We start from the raw sequence: 16,666 nt of genomic DNA, 5'->3' as shown, positions 1-16,666 counted from the left end.
GCTTATTTGTGATTGGTTGTGAGTACAACCAGTAATATTTTCTTCTTACTGAATGTTTATTTGTGATTGGTCTCCTCTCTGTCTCCCTGTGTAGAAACATGCGACGGGCTCGGATCTGTTTGTGAAGGTGTGTGACCACCTCAACCTGCTGGAGAGAGACTACTATGGCCTGGCCGTCTGGGATACCCCCACCTCCAGGGTACAGTACACTTTGCCTGGTTTAAGAATGGGGTGCTAATCTAGGGTGGTGGTGAACAGTAATCTTAACCTTCCAAGTGAAAGGAGGGTAGATTGCATCTGTGGAGATGTCCTTTGGGAGAGAAAGACATGTTCAGTGAGGGGGTTGTTTTGAGTGTAGTTAGACTGCATGTTCTTGTCCATTAGAGAAACAGTACCTATAGGATGGAAGGTGCCGTTTCACCACATAGGGCAGAATGACTGTCTTACAGTACGATGGCGGTCATTGAGTCTGTTCTCCCGCTGTCATTTACAGACATGGCTGGACGCCTCCAAAGAGATCCGGAAACAGGTGGCAGGTGGGTGATGTCAATACGATGACATACAGTAAATACATTTTTCTAGCTCAAATTACCAACAGTACTCAGTCTGTATTTTCTTCTCCAGATTATACCTACGAGTTCACTTTCAACGTGAAGTTCTACCCTCCTGATCCAGCTCAGCTCACAGAAGACCTCACCAGGTTAATCTACACACACATCTACAATATCTGCCGTTAACTCAATTTCAGTGTGTCAGTGGTTAACTCCCATTTCCCTCTCTCTCTTCACTCTCTCCCTCTCTCTCTTCACTCTCTCTCTCTCTCCACCCTCGCCTCCCTCTCTCTCTTTTTCCCTTAACCCCCCTTCCTCTCTCTCTCCCTCCACCCCCTCGCTCTCTCTCCCTCCACCCCCTCGCTCTCTCTCTCCCTACAACCCCTCTCTCACTCACCCTCCACCCCCTCACAATATCTCTCTCACCCTTCACCTCTCGTCTCTCCTCTCTCTCTCTCTCTCTCTTTCCTTTCTCCCTTCACCCCTCCTCTCTCTTCACCCCCCTCGCTGCTCTCTTACTCCCACTCTCTCCACCCCTCTCTCACCCACCCCCTTTCTCTCTCCCTCCACCCCCCCTCTCTCTTCCTCCACCCCCCTTTCTCTCTCTCTCCCTCCACCCCTCCCTCTCTCTCTCTCTCCCTCCCTCTCCCAGGTACTACCTGTGTTTACAGCTGCGTAAAGACATCCTGAGTGGTCTGCTGCCATGCTCCTTTGTAACTCTGGCCATGCTAGGCTCCTACACGGCCCAGTCTGAGCTGGGGGAGTATGATCCAGAGGTCCACGGCTCTCACTACACCAAGGAGCTGAGGCTGGCCCCGGGACAGGGCAAAGAGCTGGAGGACAAGGTCATGGAGTTGCACCGCACATACAGGTAAGAACCAGGGGAGGACTGACTATATACTGGAACTATGATGTAAAAAAGACCAGGGGGGACCAGACTATATACTGGAACTATGATGTAAAAAAGACCAGGGAGGACCAGACTATATACTGGAACTATCATGTAGAAATGACCAGGGAGGACCGGACTATATACTGGAGTAATGTAGAAAAGACCAGGGAGGACCAGACTATTTACTGGAGTAATGTACAAAAGACCAGAGAGGACCGGACTATATACTGGAGTAATGTAGAAAGACCAGGGAGGACCAGACTCTATACTGGTGTAATGTAGAAAAGACCAGGGAGGACTGGACTATATACTGGAGTAATGTAGAAAGACCAGGGAGGACCAGACTATATACTGGAGTAATGTACAAAAGACCAGGGAGGACTGACTATATACTGGAGTAATGTAGAAAGACCAGGGAGGACCGGACTATATACTGGAGTAATGTAGAAAAGACCAGGGAGGACTGACTATATACTGGAGTAATGTAGAAAGACCAGGGAGGACCGGACTATATACTGGAGTAATGTACAAAAGACCAGGGAGGACTGACTATATACTGGAGTAATGTACAAAAGACCAGGGAGGACTGACTATATACTGGAGTAATGTAGAAAGACCAGGGAGGACCGGACTATATACTGGGGTAATGTACAAAAGACCAGGGAGGACCAGACTATATACTGGAGTAATGTACAAAAGACCAGAGAGGACCAGACTATATACTGGAGTAATGTAGAAAGACCAGGGAGGACCGGACTATATACTGGGGTAATGAAGAAAGACCAGGGAGGACCGGATTATATACTGGAGTAATGTAGAAAAGACCAGGGAGGACCGGACAATATACTGGAGTAATGTAGAAAGACCAGGGAGGACCGGACTATATACTGGAGTAATGTACAAAAGACCGGACTATATACTGGAGTAATGTACAAAAGACCAGACTATATACTGTAGTAATGTACAAAAGACCAGACTATATACTGTAGTAATGTAGAAAAGACCAGACTATATACTGGAGCTATTGTCACACCCTGGCCTTAGTTATCTTTGTGTTCATTATTATTTTAGTCAGGTCAGGGTGTGACATCATGAAGTATGTGTTTTTGTATTGTCTAGGGGGTTGTATGGTTTAGAGGGTTAAGGAGTATAGATGGTTTAGTGTTGTGTGTAGTTGTCTAGGAAAGTCTATGGTTGCCTGAATGGGTTCCCAATTAGAGACAGCTGGTTACTGTTGTCTCTGATTGGGAGCCATATTTAAGACAGCCATAGGCTTTAGCTGTTGTGGGTCATTGTATATGTCTAGTCTATGTCGAACGTAAGTAGTTTGTGTGTGCACTTGCGTTTGTAATTTCACGGTCGTTTGTTGTTTTGTTTGTTTGAATAAGTGTTTCGTGTTCCGTCTTCAATATAATAAAAAGAAGATGTATTCATATCATGCTGCGCCTTGGTCCTCTCACTCATATCAAGACGATCGTGACAGCTATGATAAAGAATGGAGTGGCAGAATGTCACATACAGGTCAGATGTGGGGTTTTAGGAGGAAAGAGCAGCAGACTTTACATATGTGCTAGCTTTACACATGGCAAGCCTTGCTGTACATGTGCACTGTATGCACCGATGACACACACCATAAACATGTTATCATATAGCTGATAACTTGCACTTATAGTTGCTAACTTGCACCCTTACATGTTTACTTTTGAGTCATTTAAGAGACGCTCTTATCCAGAGAGACTTACAGTAGTTGTGAGTGCAAACATTATTGTACTTGTCCCCTGTGGGAATCGAACCCACAACCCTGGCGTTGCAAGCACCATGCTCTACACCGGACCTGTTTAAAAAAAAAAAAAAAATTATTCTATCTAACCTTTATTTAACTAGGCAAGTCAGTTAAGAACAAATTCTTATTTACAATGACGGCCTACTGGGGAACTGCCTTGTTCATGGTCAGAACGACAGATTTTTACCTTGTCAGCTCAGGGATTTAATCCAGCAACCTTTCAATTCCTGGCCCAACGCTCTAACCACAAGGCTACCTGCTGTACCCATCTCTGTGTTTGTCTCCAGATCCATGAGTCCAGCCCAGGCAGACATGTTGTTTCTGGAGAATGCCAAGAAGTTGTCTATGTATGGAGTGGATCTGCACCAAGCCAAGGTATGTTCTGGAATCTAGGACTGGAACACTTCTATCTATAGAAGGAACATTTTTTATATATATTTTTAAGAGCGGTCAGAAAAAGTCGAAAACTATCAAATCGAAGTGCATGATTTGGGAATAACAAGGTTAGGCAACTCTAGCAACCACAGATTTTTAATTACAAAATCGCTGTCATCAAACAAGAGATTAATCTATGCTGCTGAAAGTGTAGCAGAGGCTTCCTCCTAGTGGCATGTTGCTGTAAATGCAGGAATAACAGTGACGGAAAGATGCCTATAGTGTCTATGATGAGGGTATATAGAACATATTGATCATCTTTACTGAATGTACTTTTTCTACATGCTCACAGGATCTTGAGGGTGTGGACATCACGCTAGGGGTGTGTTCTGGTGGTCTCATGGTCTACAAGGACAAGCTGCGGATCAATCGTTTTCCCTGGCCCAAAGTCCTCAAGATCTCCTACAAGCGAAGCAGCTTCTTCATCAAGATCCGTCCCTCTGAACAGGAACAGTACGAGAGCACAATTGGCTTCAAGCTGCCCAACTACAAGGCCTCCAAGAAGCTGTGGAAGGCCTCAGTGGAACACCATACCTTCTTCAGGTGAGAAAGTCACTCGCCCTCAGTGATACAGTGGTGAATAAATAGGTGGTGGGTAAAATAATTTCCCTATACTTTAAGTTGAAAAAATGAATGGAACTATATATTGAGACTGTTTAGGGGTGAAATATGTGTAAAACAAAATGTTTCCTGATCTATCTTCTATCTCTCAGATATAGGACAGACACTTCAGAACAAACTTCCTTTAGCTGTTTTGGGGGGGACTATCTGTTGCTCCATGTATCTGTTATTCTATGCGTTGTATGGGCTAATAGCAGTAAGGCAAAATACAAATTTTCATCAAATAATTAATTAATCAAATAAAAAAGATGATCCTTGGTATGATCTTCTTAAAACAATTCCATATAGCTTAGTAGACCTCCCTCCCCCGGCTTAGGCGGGGCTTCGACTGTAATGGCCTAATAATATTATCTTTGAGAACTAACAATCAGTAAAACTAAAACTATACAGTCAGGTAGAATTGAAAAATCCCTAAACAATTAATTTAACAGTAGAGATTTTGTTATGTTTGAGCAAAATAACACAGCATTAGCCATGGCAAAATGCATAGGATTGCAGGAAATTTGCTTTTAAACTGCAAAATATTCTCTGTCTCATGGCAGAATATGTAGAATCGCAGGAAATTTGCTTTAAAACTGCAACCTTTTTAGCTGCATGGCAAAATGTGTAGAATTGCAGGAAGTTCGCCTTAAAATTGCAAAAATGTCTCTTAGCTCCATGGAGAAATTTGTAGAATTTCAGGAAATTGTCTTATAAATGCAAAAGTTTCTCTACACCGCCAAGATGGGGGCTTCTAAAATGTTCAGTCGAGCCAACGTGCATTTAACCTCCGCTACACCACTGCTCACCCTGCTTCCAACTAACAAGTTACCCTTAACAATAGATCTAGGATCAGATGATCCTATCCTCCAATCCTGACCTTAACCATTAGGACGTTAAAACAATATCTGATCCCATATCAGCTGTTACGGGCGGGCAACTTCTATCTACTCCACTTCCTGGATCATCTCCTCCATAGAGATACAATAAAAGTGTTCGATTTAATTCTGTCATCTGCCCCCACTACTGCCCGGCAACAGGGGGCCATTCTCAGGTTACCAATCCCTTGTGCCTTCTAATTGGCCCCTGCAGCGTAACCTTTCTGAGAGTAACTCTATTAGCCCCGGTGGTAGTCTAACTCCAGCTACAGTGCTGTGAAAAATATTTGCCCCTTTACTGATTTTCTCTATTTCTGCATATGTTTGATATTTTGAATGTTATCAGATCTTCAACCACATCTCTCGCTGTGGAGGAATTTTGTCCCACTCTTCCACGTAGAACTGCTTTAGCTCAGCAACATTTGTGGGTTTCAAAGCATGGACTGCTCATTTCAAGTCCTTCCAGAACATCTCCATTTGGATTAGGTCTGGACTTTGACTAGGCCATTACAAAACTTCAAATTTGTTGCTTTTTAACCATTTTCATGTAGACTTGGTTGTGTGTTTTGGATCATTGTTTTGCTGCATGACTCAGCTACGCTTCAGCTCACAGACGGATGGCCTGACATTCTCCTGTAGAATTATCTGATACAGAGCAGAATTCATGGTTCCTTCTATTAAGGCAAGTTGTCCAGGTCCTGAAGCAGCAAAGCCTCCCAAACCATCTCACTACCACCACCATGCTTGACCGTTGGTATGAGGTTCTTACTGTGGAATGCAGTGTTTGGTTTTCGCCAGACATAATGGGACCCATCTCGTCCAAAAAGATGACTCCAGTTTCCCAAGAAGCACCTGGATGATCATCAACACTCTTGGAAGACCGTTTTATGGACAGATGAGTCAAAGTCCCATTATGTCTGGTGAAAAGCAAACACTGCATTCCACAGTAAGAACCTCATACCAACGGTCAAGCATGGTGGCGGTAGTGTGATGTTTGGGGGGGGGGTTCCTCCACAGAGACGTGAGACTGATCAACAACTATAGGAAGCGTTTGGCTGGAGTCATTGCAGCTAAAGGTGGAACAACCAGTTATTGAGTGTAAGGGGCAATTACTTTTTCACACGGACATTGGGTGATGCATAACTTTGTTCATTAAATAAATGAAATAAGTATGTCATTGTTGTGTTATTTGTTCACTCAGGTTACCTTTATCTAATATTACGTTTTGTTTGAAGATATGATAACATTCAGTATCAAAAATATACAAAAGTAGAGAATTAGAAAGGGGGCAAAAACTTTTTCACAGCACTGTACGTGACAAGTCGGTCATACAGGAGGAGCTCTGGATTAAGCTGGTTAAGGTAACATGAGATTGTCACCTGGCAGTATGCCATTGGACGAACATGACTAAGCTTTTATTAAAGCTGGAGTTTGGCTGGTCCAGTGATGTGATTTATTGATGCATCACATCACTGGGCAAGCTATTATGAACTATGAAACCAAATCATTATAATAAGCGTGTCTAGGAACTGTGAGTGACTGTGTGATTCTCCTCCCCCAGGGTGTCCTCCGTGGAGCCCCCGTCGTCCCGCTCCCGGTTCCTGGCGCTGGGGTCAAAGTTCAGGTACAGTGGCCGTACCCAGGCCCAGACCCGCCAGGCCAGTTCCATGATCGCCCGGCCCGCCCCACGCTTCACACGGTCGGCCAGCAAGAGGCTGTCGCGCACCATCGACGAAGGTGTGGGTGTGTGTATGCGTGTATTACAGTATGTGTTTTTTTGTGTGTGGGAATGTGTGTGTTCGTGCCAGCGCGCACGACTTCAGGATCAGTCTCTCACCAACTTGTCCCACTCTTGTAGCTGGAGATGATGATCTCCAAGCCTCGCAGCTCTCTGCTAGTCCAAACAAGACCGAGGATGACGATTGGTTCTTCATGCTGGGATCTGACCAACCCCAGACCTTTTTTTCACCAGGTAGCCAATCAGGAACCATGTGGACCATCATTGAAGTTTTGACTCAGCTTACATAGAGCAACCTCAGTTCAGCCTTGCCAGAGAACTACATACTGTAGCTTTGAGTCAGCTTGATTTAACCCTGCGCTCTGTCAGTCCTCTCATCATCTCATTAGCTCCAACCCTTATGCTGAGGCCTAATCTCAGGCCAGCTTGGGTCAATGCTGGTGACTCACCAAGGGCAGCTCAAAATAACCTGCCAATCAATCACAGCTACAGTTACATTGATGCTCCATTCACTTCTAACAGCTTATGACTGACTAACAGCAGCTTCAGAGCTCTTGAGTCTTTGGCCCGTGTTGTGTTGCTTGTTAAAGAGAGCCTTCAGTTCTTTGGTCCGTGTTGTGTTGCTTGTTAAAGAGAGCCTTCAGTTCTTTGGTCCGTGTTGTGTTGCTTGTTAAAGAGAGCCTTCAGTTCTTTGGCCCGTGTTGTGTTGCTTGTTAAAGAGAGCCTTCAGTTCTTTGGCCCGTGTTGTGTTGCTTGTTAAAGAGAGCCTTCAGTTCTTTGATCCATGTTGTGTTGCTTGTTAAAGAGAGCCTTCAGTTCTTTGGCCCGTGTTGTGTTGCTTGTTAAAGAGAGCCTTCAGTTCTTTGGTCCGTGTTGTGCTGCTTGTTAAAGAGAGCCTTCAGTTCTTTGGTCCGTGTTGTTTTGCTTGTTAAAGAGAGCCTTCAGTTCTTTGGTCCGTGTTGTTTTGCTTGTTAAAGAGAGCCTTCAGTTCTTTGGTCCGTGTTGTTTTGCTTGTTAAAGAGAGCCTTCAGTTCTTTGGTCCGTGTTGTGTTGCTTGTTAAAGAGAGCCTTCAGTTCTTTGGTCCGTGTTGTGTTGCTTGTTAAAGAGAGCCTTCAGTTCTTTGGTCCGTGTTGTGTTGCTTGTTAAAGAGAGCCTTCAGATCTTTGGTCCATGTTGTGTTTCTTGTTAAAGAGAGCCTTCAGTTCTTTGGTCCGTGCTTGATGATGGACATCATTGTGTCGAGGAGCCTGCCGTTCCTGTGCTTGGAACTAAACGTCTAGCTCTGCAGATCTCAGAATTGTGTGGTAGTCTCGTACTAACTTAATTTGCTATCTGCCTGCCAGATACATTGAATTCCATTTGCTTACTAAATAAGTGAGCTTTGCTTTGAAAGCCCCTGAAATGCAGACCTGTGGAGGGGAGCTTTGCCTCACTCTCTCCTCCATCTAACTTCACCATTAACTCCTGCAGTAACACAATTACCTCATGTTCTATCAACAGCCAGAGGGGGGGAGACATTCTCTGTGGAGACTTCCACTCAGAGCTGGGATGATGGCAAGTCCGTCCAGACAGTCAGACAGGCATGGCAGGAGACTGAGACAGGCCAGACGGTCAGTCGGACATGGCAGGGACGGGTGTCTGATGAACAGCAGCAGGGGAGACTGGTGGAGGAGAAAGAGGAGGATTGGTTTGTCCTGCTGGGCAGACGACCCTCCATCCCCTATGTCCCCTACCCCATGATAAAACCGCCAGGTATCTGTTGTTAACCTCATTCTGTGTAGCTGTGGTATACCTGATGTCACTGTGTGCATCCTCGCTTTGACAATCCTCCGTAGAGGTGTGCTTTAGAAGTTGACAGTGATGGAAGGTGAACCTTCTAAGCTCGCCACCGACCGCGATGACATCTTTAAAGATGTTGCTCTGTCATGTACTGGCTTATTTAATGCTGCTATCTTATCAATGGTGCTTGGCCCTCATTGATGTAGAGCTGTGATACTGTGGTATGTATGCTTTGCTGATGATCCTCTGTTGGCAGTGTGCTCACGAGCTACGTTATTTTTCTATATGTAAGGGATCCGCTCTGTTCTAAATGTTTCTGTGATGTCCTCAGTCAAATACCGCTCTGCCAAGGTGGCAAAGGTGGCCATGGCCAACATTCTGGAGAGGCTGCTACAGCCAAGGCAGGAACCAAGTGATGACTGGGTCATGCAGTTGGACCGCAGCTTTGAGTTTGTAGACACACCTCCATGTGAGTCGTCATACTATATACATTCACTAGCTGTTGTTCATTAGCACAGAAATAGAGTTTTGCAGAACAGACATGATTTGTCTGTCTTGTAGAACAGGGAATCATCATTTCTGTCTGTAACATTCTGAACGTTTCACCTCACTGAATAGGTTACACTCCTGTTCTTCCTATACTGATAACCCCAATCTGCCCCTCCTCAGTCTCTCCCCCGGTCTCCCTGGAGAAGGAGGAGACTAGGCAGGAGAGGAGGGAGGTGATCAAGAGGCTCCAGGAAGGAGTGTCCCTGGTGGAGAAGCTGAGGGAGGTAGAGGTGCTGGATGAGAGACTGAGGGAGGTGAAGGTTCTGGAAGAACGGCTGCAGGAGGTGGATGAGCTGGAGGAGAGGATACAGGAGGAGGTGGAGGCCAGGCAGCAGCAGGAGGAGGAGGGAGGGGTAGAACAGGAGGGGGGGGAGGTAGAGGAGGAGGTGGTAGAGGCAGCGGAAGAGAATGTGGAGGAAGTAGATGAGTTGGAGGAGCAGATAAAGGAGGTGTTTCTCAAAGGATTGCTGCCAGATGAGTCAGGGGAAGATGAGGGACTAAAAGAGGAGAGTATGGAAGAGGCAGAGGAATCTGAAGAAGGGTGGTCAAATGTGGCGAGCACCTCCTCTGTGGTACGGAGAGTAGAGTGGAGGACCCAGAATAGTGTGACTATAGTGAAAGAGATGAGGCAACAAGGAGAGATGGAGGAGGAGACGGTGGAACAGGTGGATGTTTCAGACGAGGGATTGAAAGAGGATGAAGGATGGTTAGAGGAGAGGAAGCGTAAGGCTTTGGAGGAAGGGTTGCCAGAGGGGCTTGAGGAAAGGAGAGGAGAGATAAGAGTGGAAAGGAGGAGGAAGAAGGTGACTATAGTGACACAGGATGAGAGTCTTCCAGATGAACTAGAGAAGAAAGCATCTGAGAGGTTGTCAGAGGACCAGATAGGAGGCCACTTTTATAAAGAAGGACAACTTATGGTGAAATTCAATGAACTATTTGCGGCAGAGAAGTTAGGGTTACCGGTAGTTACAATTCAGCAGTGGCTCCAAGAACAGGAGTGGCTCCAAGAACAGGAAAAGGTCAGGGAGGAGAAACAGGAGGAGAGAGTGGAACAGGGGAAGGTTTCAGGCAAGGGATTGATAGAGGTGAAAGGAGGTCTAGAGGATAGGATGCGGCAGATGTCGGAGGAAAGGGTGCCAGAGGGAGAGCAGACTGTGAAGAAAACCAAGAAAACAGTGAGAATAGTGGAAGAAATGAGGAGAACACAGAAGACACTCGAGGAAAAGTCATCAGAGGACATTTTATCAGAGGAAAGGCTGGGAGATGGTTTTTATACAGAGGGGGAAGTTTTGGTGAAATTCAGAAAGGATGTGGAGAGGGTTCCACATAGAGTCAGACAAATGGAGAAGCCCCAAGAAGAAGAAGAAGAAGAGGTCGTGGAAGTGAATATGCAGCCATCCCAGCCAGAAGACAAGGACGATTGGGTTGTGCTGCTGGACAGCCTCCCACATAAGACTCTTTATAAGCCTCCAGGTACGTCCCATCAACCAATCAGCTTTGCTTCTCCCTGTCACCGTTGAAACCGTAATGGAAACGCTTGCTTTACCACCACCCACACAATTACTGACAATTCCATCTCGAACATTCCCTCCGCAAAGCTAACCAGCTCGTGTGTTTTACAACAATTGCCATTTCAATTGAAAGATAAACCTTTGGTACGGTATGGATTTGTGTGGCTGAGAGAACTGCTGTCTCTACTTTGTCAGTCATGCCAGTCGACTCCGCTCTGGTGCCTGTGGTCTCCACAAGATTCTCTGTGGTGTTAGTAGACACGGTCGAGCAGAGAGCACCAGAGAGGGAATGCATTGAAGTGGAGGCCACACAGCAACAGCCTGAAAGGGGGTTGTTGGAAGGACGGAGACCGTGGCAAATGCAGGAAGATGATTGGTGTATGCTCTTGGACCTGGCTGATCGTGTTCCTTCAGGTGTACCAACCACACCAGTTTCAGGTATGAAGAACTTTCATCAAAGCCCTGCTGCTTGTGCCATGCCTCAATTATTTGGTATTTTAGGGATTGAAACAACTGGGCTACAATGACTGATTAATCATCAAACTAGGCTTTGAACTTCATGTCTCTCACGGTTCTTTGTGTCTTTATGTATCAGCTTCTTTGCAAGAGCAAGTTCAGGTGTACGTAGAGGAAACCATCTCTTCCATGGTTAAAGTGATGACAGTAGTGCAGAGAGAGGAGAGCAGGGTGACTGTAGTGGAGGAGATGGAGTTACAGGAAGACCAGAGCCGTCTGGAACAGAAACCGTCACAGTCACAGAGAGAGATGGAAGATGACTGGGTTGTCCTGCTGGACATTGTTCCCAGAGAACCATCTGTGATTCCGTCAGGTATTTCCATGATTTTCATGCACTGCTTCCCAGTCCCACCACAATATGAACAACATCTCCCCTGAGCCTGTGCTTCATACGCTGCAGAATACTTTCAAATAAGAATAACTAACAAGACATTTGACTATCCACCAAGAGAAGGGCTTCAGCTACATTGCTTTGTGTAGTAATTTCAATTATCTTCCAGTATCTGAGGAATGTGTGTTTGTACCAGCTTCTGTGGAAGAGCGTATTCCGGTATACCCTGAGGAAAGCGTCTCCTCTGTGGTTGAGTTGACGACAGTAGAGCAGAGAGAGGAGAGAAGGGTGACTGTAATGGAAGAGAAGCAAGAGGAGCGACGTCAAGAAGAAGTTCTACTTCCACCACAGCCATCAAGAGAGATGGACGAGGACTGGTTTGTGCAACTGGATGTCGTGCCCAGAGAAACATCCTATATACCACCAGGTACCGCATACAGCGCCTCAGCCCCTGATTCCATCAGAATATAACCAACCCACCTCGCCAAACTCGCAGACTAACCGTAGTGCTTTTCCCATATGAACTTTGGAATGTTTATCTGGGAATATGATCTTTGATGACATGGCTTTTTGTGAGCCCACACATCTAGCTGAATCTGAAGGGTATGTACTATGTGTGTTTGTATCAGTCGCTCCAGCAGAGCCAACACCGGTTTCACCAGATGTGATCAGCCCTGTGGTTGAGGTAAAGGCTGAAAAGCAGAAGCCAGTGGTGGTTCTGGTGGAGGAGACGAGGCCACAACAGAAACAGGAAGTAGAGGAGTGGCAGCGACAACCAGAGAGAGATGATGATTGGTTTACACCGTTTGCTGATGTCCGTGAGGAGCCGATCATTGTACCACCAGGTACCGTTCCTGCTTAATTGCCACAATCTTTGTACATTTGCAGCTGTGTACATTTCCCAGCTTTGACTGAGAATAAACAATGGTTTTTGGAGAACATGGTAAAGTTCCTAAACTAAAGGACTTTCCCCTGTCTGTATCAGTTGCTCTTGGTGAGCATACTCCGGTATATCCAGATTTAAGCCAGACCACCTCTGTGGTTGATGTGACGACCATAGAAAAAATTATGAAGAAGAGGGTGACTATTGTTGAAGAGAGGTGGGGACAGCAAGAGGAGATACTCCAGTCAGAGATGATCATCTCAGAGCAGAGACCACCAGCAGAGAGAGAGGAGGGAGATGGCTGGTTTGATCTGTTGGATGCTGTCCGTGAAGAACCTGCTGGGGTTCCACCAGGTACCTCAGACATACAGTACTGCCAACAAGCTAACTAACCACCCGGTACCTCAGACATACAGTACTGCCAACAAGCTAACTAACCACCCGGTACCTCAGACATACAGTACTGCCAACAAGCTAACTAACCACCAGGTACCTCAGACATACAGTACTGCCAACAAGCTAACTAACCACCAGGTACCTCAGACATACAGTACTGCCAACAAGCTAACTAACCACCAGGTACCTCAGACATACAGTACTGCCAACAAGCTAACTAACCACCAGGTACCTCAGACATACAGTACTGCCAACAAGCTAACTAACCACCAGGTACCTCAGACATACAGTACTGCCAACAAGCTAACTAACCACCAGGTACCTCAGACATACAGTACTGCCAACAAGCTAACTAACCACCAGGTACCTCAGGCATACAGTACTGCCAACAAGCTAACTAACCACCAGGTACCTCAGACATACAGTACTGCCAACAAGCTAACTAACCACCAGGTACCTCAGACATACAGTACTGCCAACAAGCTAACTAACCACCCGGTACCTCAGACATACAGTACTGCCAACAAGCTAACTAACCACCAGGTACCTCAGACATACAGTACTGCCAACAAGCTAACTAACCACCAGGTACCTCAGACATACAGTACTGCCAACAAGCTAACTAACCACCAGGTACCTCAGACATACAGTACTGCCAACAAGCTAACTAACCACCAGGTACCTCAGACATACAGTACTGCCAACAAGCTAACTAACCACCAGGTACCTCAGACATACAGTACTGCCAACAAGCTAACTAACCACCAGGTACCTCAGACATACAGTACTGCCAACAAGCTAACTAACCACCAGGTACCTCAGACATACAGTACTGCCAACAAGCTAACTAACCACCAGGTACCTCAGACATACAGTACTGCCAACAAGCTAACTAACCACCAGGTACCTCAGACATACAGTACTGCCAACAAGCTAACTAACCACCAGGTACCTCAGACATACAGTACTGCCAACAAGCTAACTAACCACCAGGTACCTCAGACATACAGTACTGCCAACAAGCTAACTAACCACCAGGTACCTCAGGCATACAGTACTGCCAACAAGCTAACTAACCACCAGGTACCTCAGACATACAGTACTGCCAACAAGCTAACTAACCACCAGGTACCTCAGACATACAGTACTGCCAACAAGCTAACTAACCACCAGGTACCTCAGACATACAGTACTGCCAACAAGCTAACTAACCCCCAGGTACCTCAGACATACAGTACTGCTCAGACATACAGTACTGCCAACAAGCTAACTAACCACCAGGTACTTCAGACATACAGTACTGCCAACAAGCTAACTAACCAAACCTAGGCTTTTTTTCTTGTGTGAATTAGGAATATGATATCTCTTGGGTTATGACTGGTCAATCATCAACAGGACCCTCTATTAATAGTTGTGGGATATCAAGCTCTCTGTGTGTCTTTTTGCTCCAGTTTCTCTGGCTGTTAGCGATAGGGTATACCCAGAGGTTGTGCCAGCCAAACATCTGACCATTGAGCCTGAACCAGGAGTGTTTGTGGTGGAAGCAGTCAGATCCCTTCCTGAAGACGTTGCCCTGGAGGGTAAGGCAACACAACCGCAGAGAGAGCTGGATGATGATTGGTTTTTGCAGCTGGATGTTGCCCCTAAAATAGCAGGTACTTTGACTATTCTAAGCTTGCTGTTGGCCACTCGAAATACAAATACCAACCCTTCTCCTGCTTCCAAAGGCTCTCAATTGTTGTGTGAGCCTGTTGACTATCCACAAAAGCTGTTGGCAAGGAATACACTCTCATATTTACATGTTCTAGTAAAAGGCTTGATACCTTGTGGACTGTTGGGCTGTGTTTCTGTCTCTATCAGCTGCACCAGTGGTGGTGATTTACTCTGATGTGAGCACCACAGCTGTTACAGTGGTGGTGATTTACTCTGATGTGAGCACCACAGCTGTTACAGTGGTGGTGATTTACTCTGATGTGAGCACTACAGCTGTTACGGTGGTGGTGATTTACTCTGATGTGAGCACCACAGCTGTTACGGTGGTGGTGATTTACTCTGATGTGAGCACCACAGCTGTTACAGTGGTGGTGATTTACTCTGATGTGAACACCACAGCTGTTATGGTGGTGGTGATTTACTCTAATGTGAGCACCACAGCTGTTACGCTGGTGGTGATTTACTCTGATGTGAGCACCACAGCTGTTACTGTGGTGGTGATTTACTCTGATGTGAGCACCACAGCTGTTACGGTGGTGAAGGAGACAGTGGAACAGAAACCACCAAAAACCGTGAGGATCATGGAAGAGACTGTTAAGATGGAGGAGGGGCCTGTGGTAACACCTAAAGAAGTGGATGATGATTGGTTTGTGCTTTGGGACTGCGCTCCCTCTGAGATACTGACCACAGCCAAGGGTATTGCTGCTTGACCACCGTCTGCCCCTTTTGTCTTTTTCTTTGTTAAAACGCTGAACCCAGATCGTGTATTACTTGACAAGCCTGTTATCCTTGTTTTATTTCAGCGTTCCACGTAGACAGAGAGGTTATAGAGCTGGTACCCCGGAGAACAGTGGTTGTGGTGGAGGAAACTAGGAAACCACCTAGAGTGGTGGAGGACAGACGTCAACCGGAGGTTGAACTGGTGAAAACACTGCCTCCCCAAGAGAGAGGGGAGGGTGATGATTGGTTGACGCTCTTTGAAGTCTCTCGTCAAGAGCCTGTGAAGATGCCAACAGGTACCCACTGACCGCATCATCCTGAGCTCGGTTGTGCTTCACATTCCCCTATACCTTTTTTATAATGATGTGTGGTAAAGGGTCTCTAATCAGATATGTGCAGCTATGGCCACAATCAGATTCTGCGTTATAATTTGTGAATGGTAAGAGTATCATAGTTGAGTCTCCTGGGTACTCTGTGTCTGTCTGTATCAGTTGCTGTGGTAACTAGACCTGCCCCTGTGGTTGGTGACGTGATGATGACGTGCACAGAGCAGAGAACCCAGAAAAGGGTGACAATAATGGAGGAGAGCTGGAGAGAGGAGAGAACCCTGCAGCAGAGACTGCCTCAGAGACAGATAGAGGTGGACGATGATTGGTTTGTCCTGCTGGATGATGCCCCTAAAGAATTAGGTACCCCCATCTCTTCATTCCCCTATCCCCCTGCTTTTCCTGCTCATTTTAGCTGCAGACTGAGACTACCAAAAGACTGAAACTACCAAAAATATCAGTTAATTTTGTCCGGCATATCTATTTGGAATAATTGTATTGCAGATCGAGATGGCTATTGCTTGTTTGAATTTTTTTGAGAATTGCAAAATGGTCTTCTACTGATACTTTAACGATGCTGTGTCTTAGATAAGAGCTCTGTTTGTGTGTTTGTATCAGTTGCTCTCCGTGAGCGTCTCCAGGACTATACTGACATAACTGTTGTCAAAGGTCCAGCCGCTCAGCCCAAACCCACAGTGGTGGTTGCTGAGGAGAAGAGACCGCTGTTTGAGAGGAGGGTTCTGGAGAAGAGACCAGCACAACCCCAGAGAGATGTGGATGACGTTTGGTTTGTGTTGCGGGATAAAAAATCGCATGCAGGTACTTTGGGTCTTGAGTTTTTGCGTGCTGCCCTAAACAATATGATCTCACACCCGCTCTCCAACCTCAACTTACCAGAGAAGCTCGCTGACTAACATTCGTCCAACACTTTTACAACGTGGTTGTGCTTTGTCATGGGATTTTCCCCTGAAAAATACATTGTTTGACGAACCAATGGGTCTTTGGTTATGCTTTGCTTTATAGAAGAAATACATATTTAGTTTTCCTTTTAACGGCTTTAGGAA

General features: G+C 46.0%; 1 protein-coding gene across 23 annotated transcripts in view; it reads left to right on the top strand.

The window, feature by feature from the left end:
- Positions 1 to 16,666, top strand: part of LOC139573072 (uncharacterized) — an 85,671-nt gene that overhangs the window by 26,423 nt on the left and 42,582 nt on the right. For 9 of the 23 annotated variants that reach the window (XM_071396101.1, XM_071396097.1, XM_071396100.1 and 6 more), the window contains 21 exons: positions 95 to 199; positions 494 to 536; positions 625 to 700; positions 1,204 to 1,422; positions 3,514 to 3,601; positions 3,954 to 4,204; positions 6,701 to 6,876; positions 6,998 to 7,111; positions 8,379 to 8,630; positions 8,989 to 9,126; positions 9,276 to 10,679; positions 10,913 to 11,155; positions 11,313 to 11,546; positions 11,734 to 11,991; positions 12,194 to 12,409; positions 12,550 to 12,801; positions 14,295 to 14,498; positions 15,082 to 15,252; positions 15,360 to 15,572; positions 15,768 to 15,965; positions 16,221 to 16,421. In XM_071396101.1, the coding sequence (XP_071252202.1) occupies positions 95 to 199; positions 494 to 536; positions 625 to 700; positions 1,204 to 1,422; positions 3,514 to 3,601; positions 3,954 to 4,204; positions 6,701 to 6,876; positions 6,998 to 7,111; positions 8,379 to 8,630; positions 8,989 to 9,126; positions 9,276 to 10,679; positions 10,913 to 11,155; positions 11,313 to 11,546; positions 11,734 to 11,991; positions 12,194 to 12,409; positions 12,550 to 12,801; positions 14,295 to 14,498; positions 15,082 to 15,252; positions 15,360 to 15,572; positions 15,768 to 15,965; positions 16,221 to 16,421 (5,056 nt within the window). The remainder of the gene's footprint in view (positions 1 to 94; positions 200 to 493; positions 537 to 624; positions 701 to 1,203; positions 1,423 to 3,513; positions 3,602 to 3,953; positions 4,205 to 6,700; positions 6,877 to 6,997; positions 7,112 to 8,378; positions 8,631 to 8,988; positions 9,127 to 9,275; positions 10,680 to 10,912; positions 11,156 to 11,312; positions 11,547 to 11,733; positions 11,992 to 12,193; positions 12,410 to 12,549; positions 12,802 to 14,294; positions 14,499 to 15,081; positions 15,253 to 15,359; positions 15,573 to 15,767; positions 15,966 to 16,220; positions 16,422 to 16,666) is intronic. The other 14 variants (XM_071396098.1, XM_071396096.1, XM_071396099.1 and 11 more) reach the window with 14 other exon arrangements.

This window comes from Salvelinus alpinus, chromosome 4 (genome assembly GCF_045679555.1).
Source record: "Salvelinus alpinus chromosome 4, SLU_Salpinus.1, whole genome shotgun sequence".
NCBI lineage: Eukaryota > Metazoa > Chordata > Actinopteri > Salmoniformes > Salmonidae > Salvelinus > Salvelinus alpinus.
The sequence above is the reverse complement of the archived record's forward strand: the minus strand, read 5'-3'. Positions and strand labels throughout refer to the sequence as shown.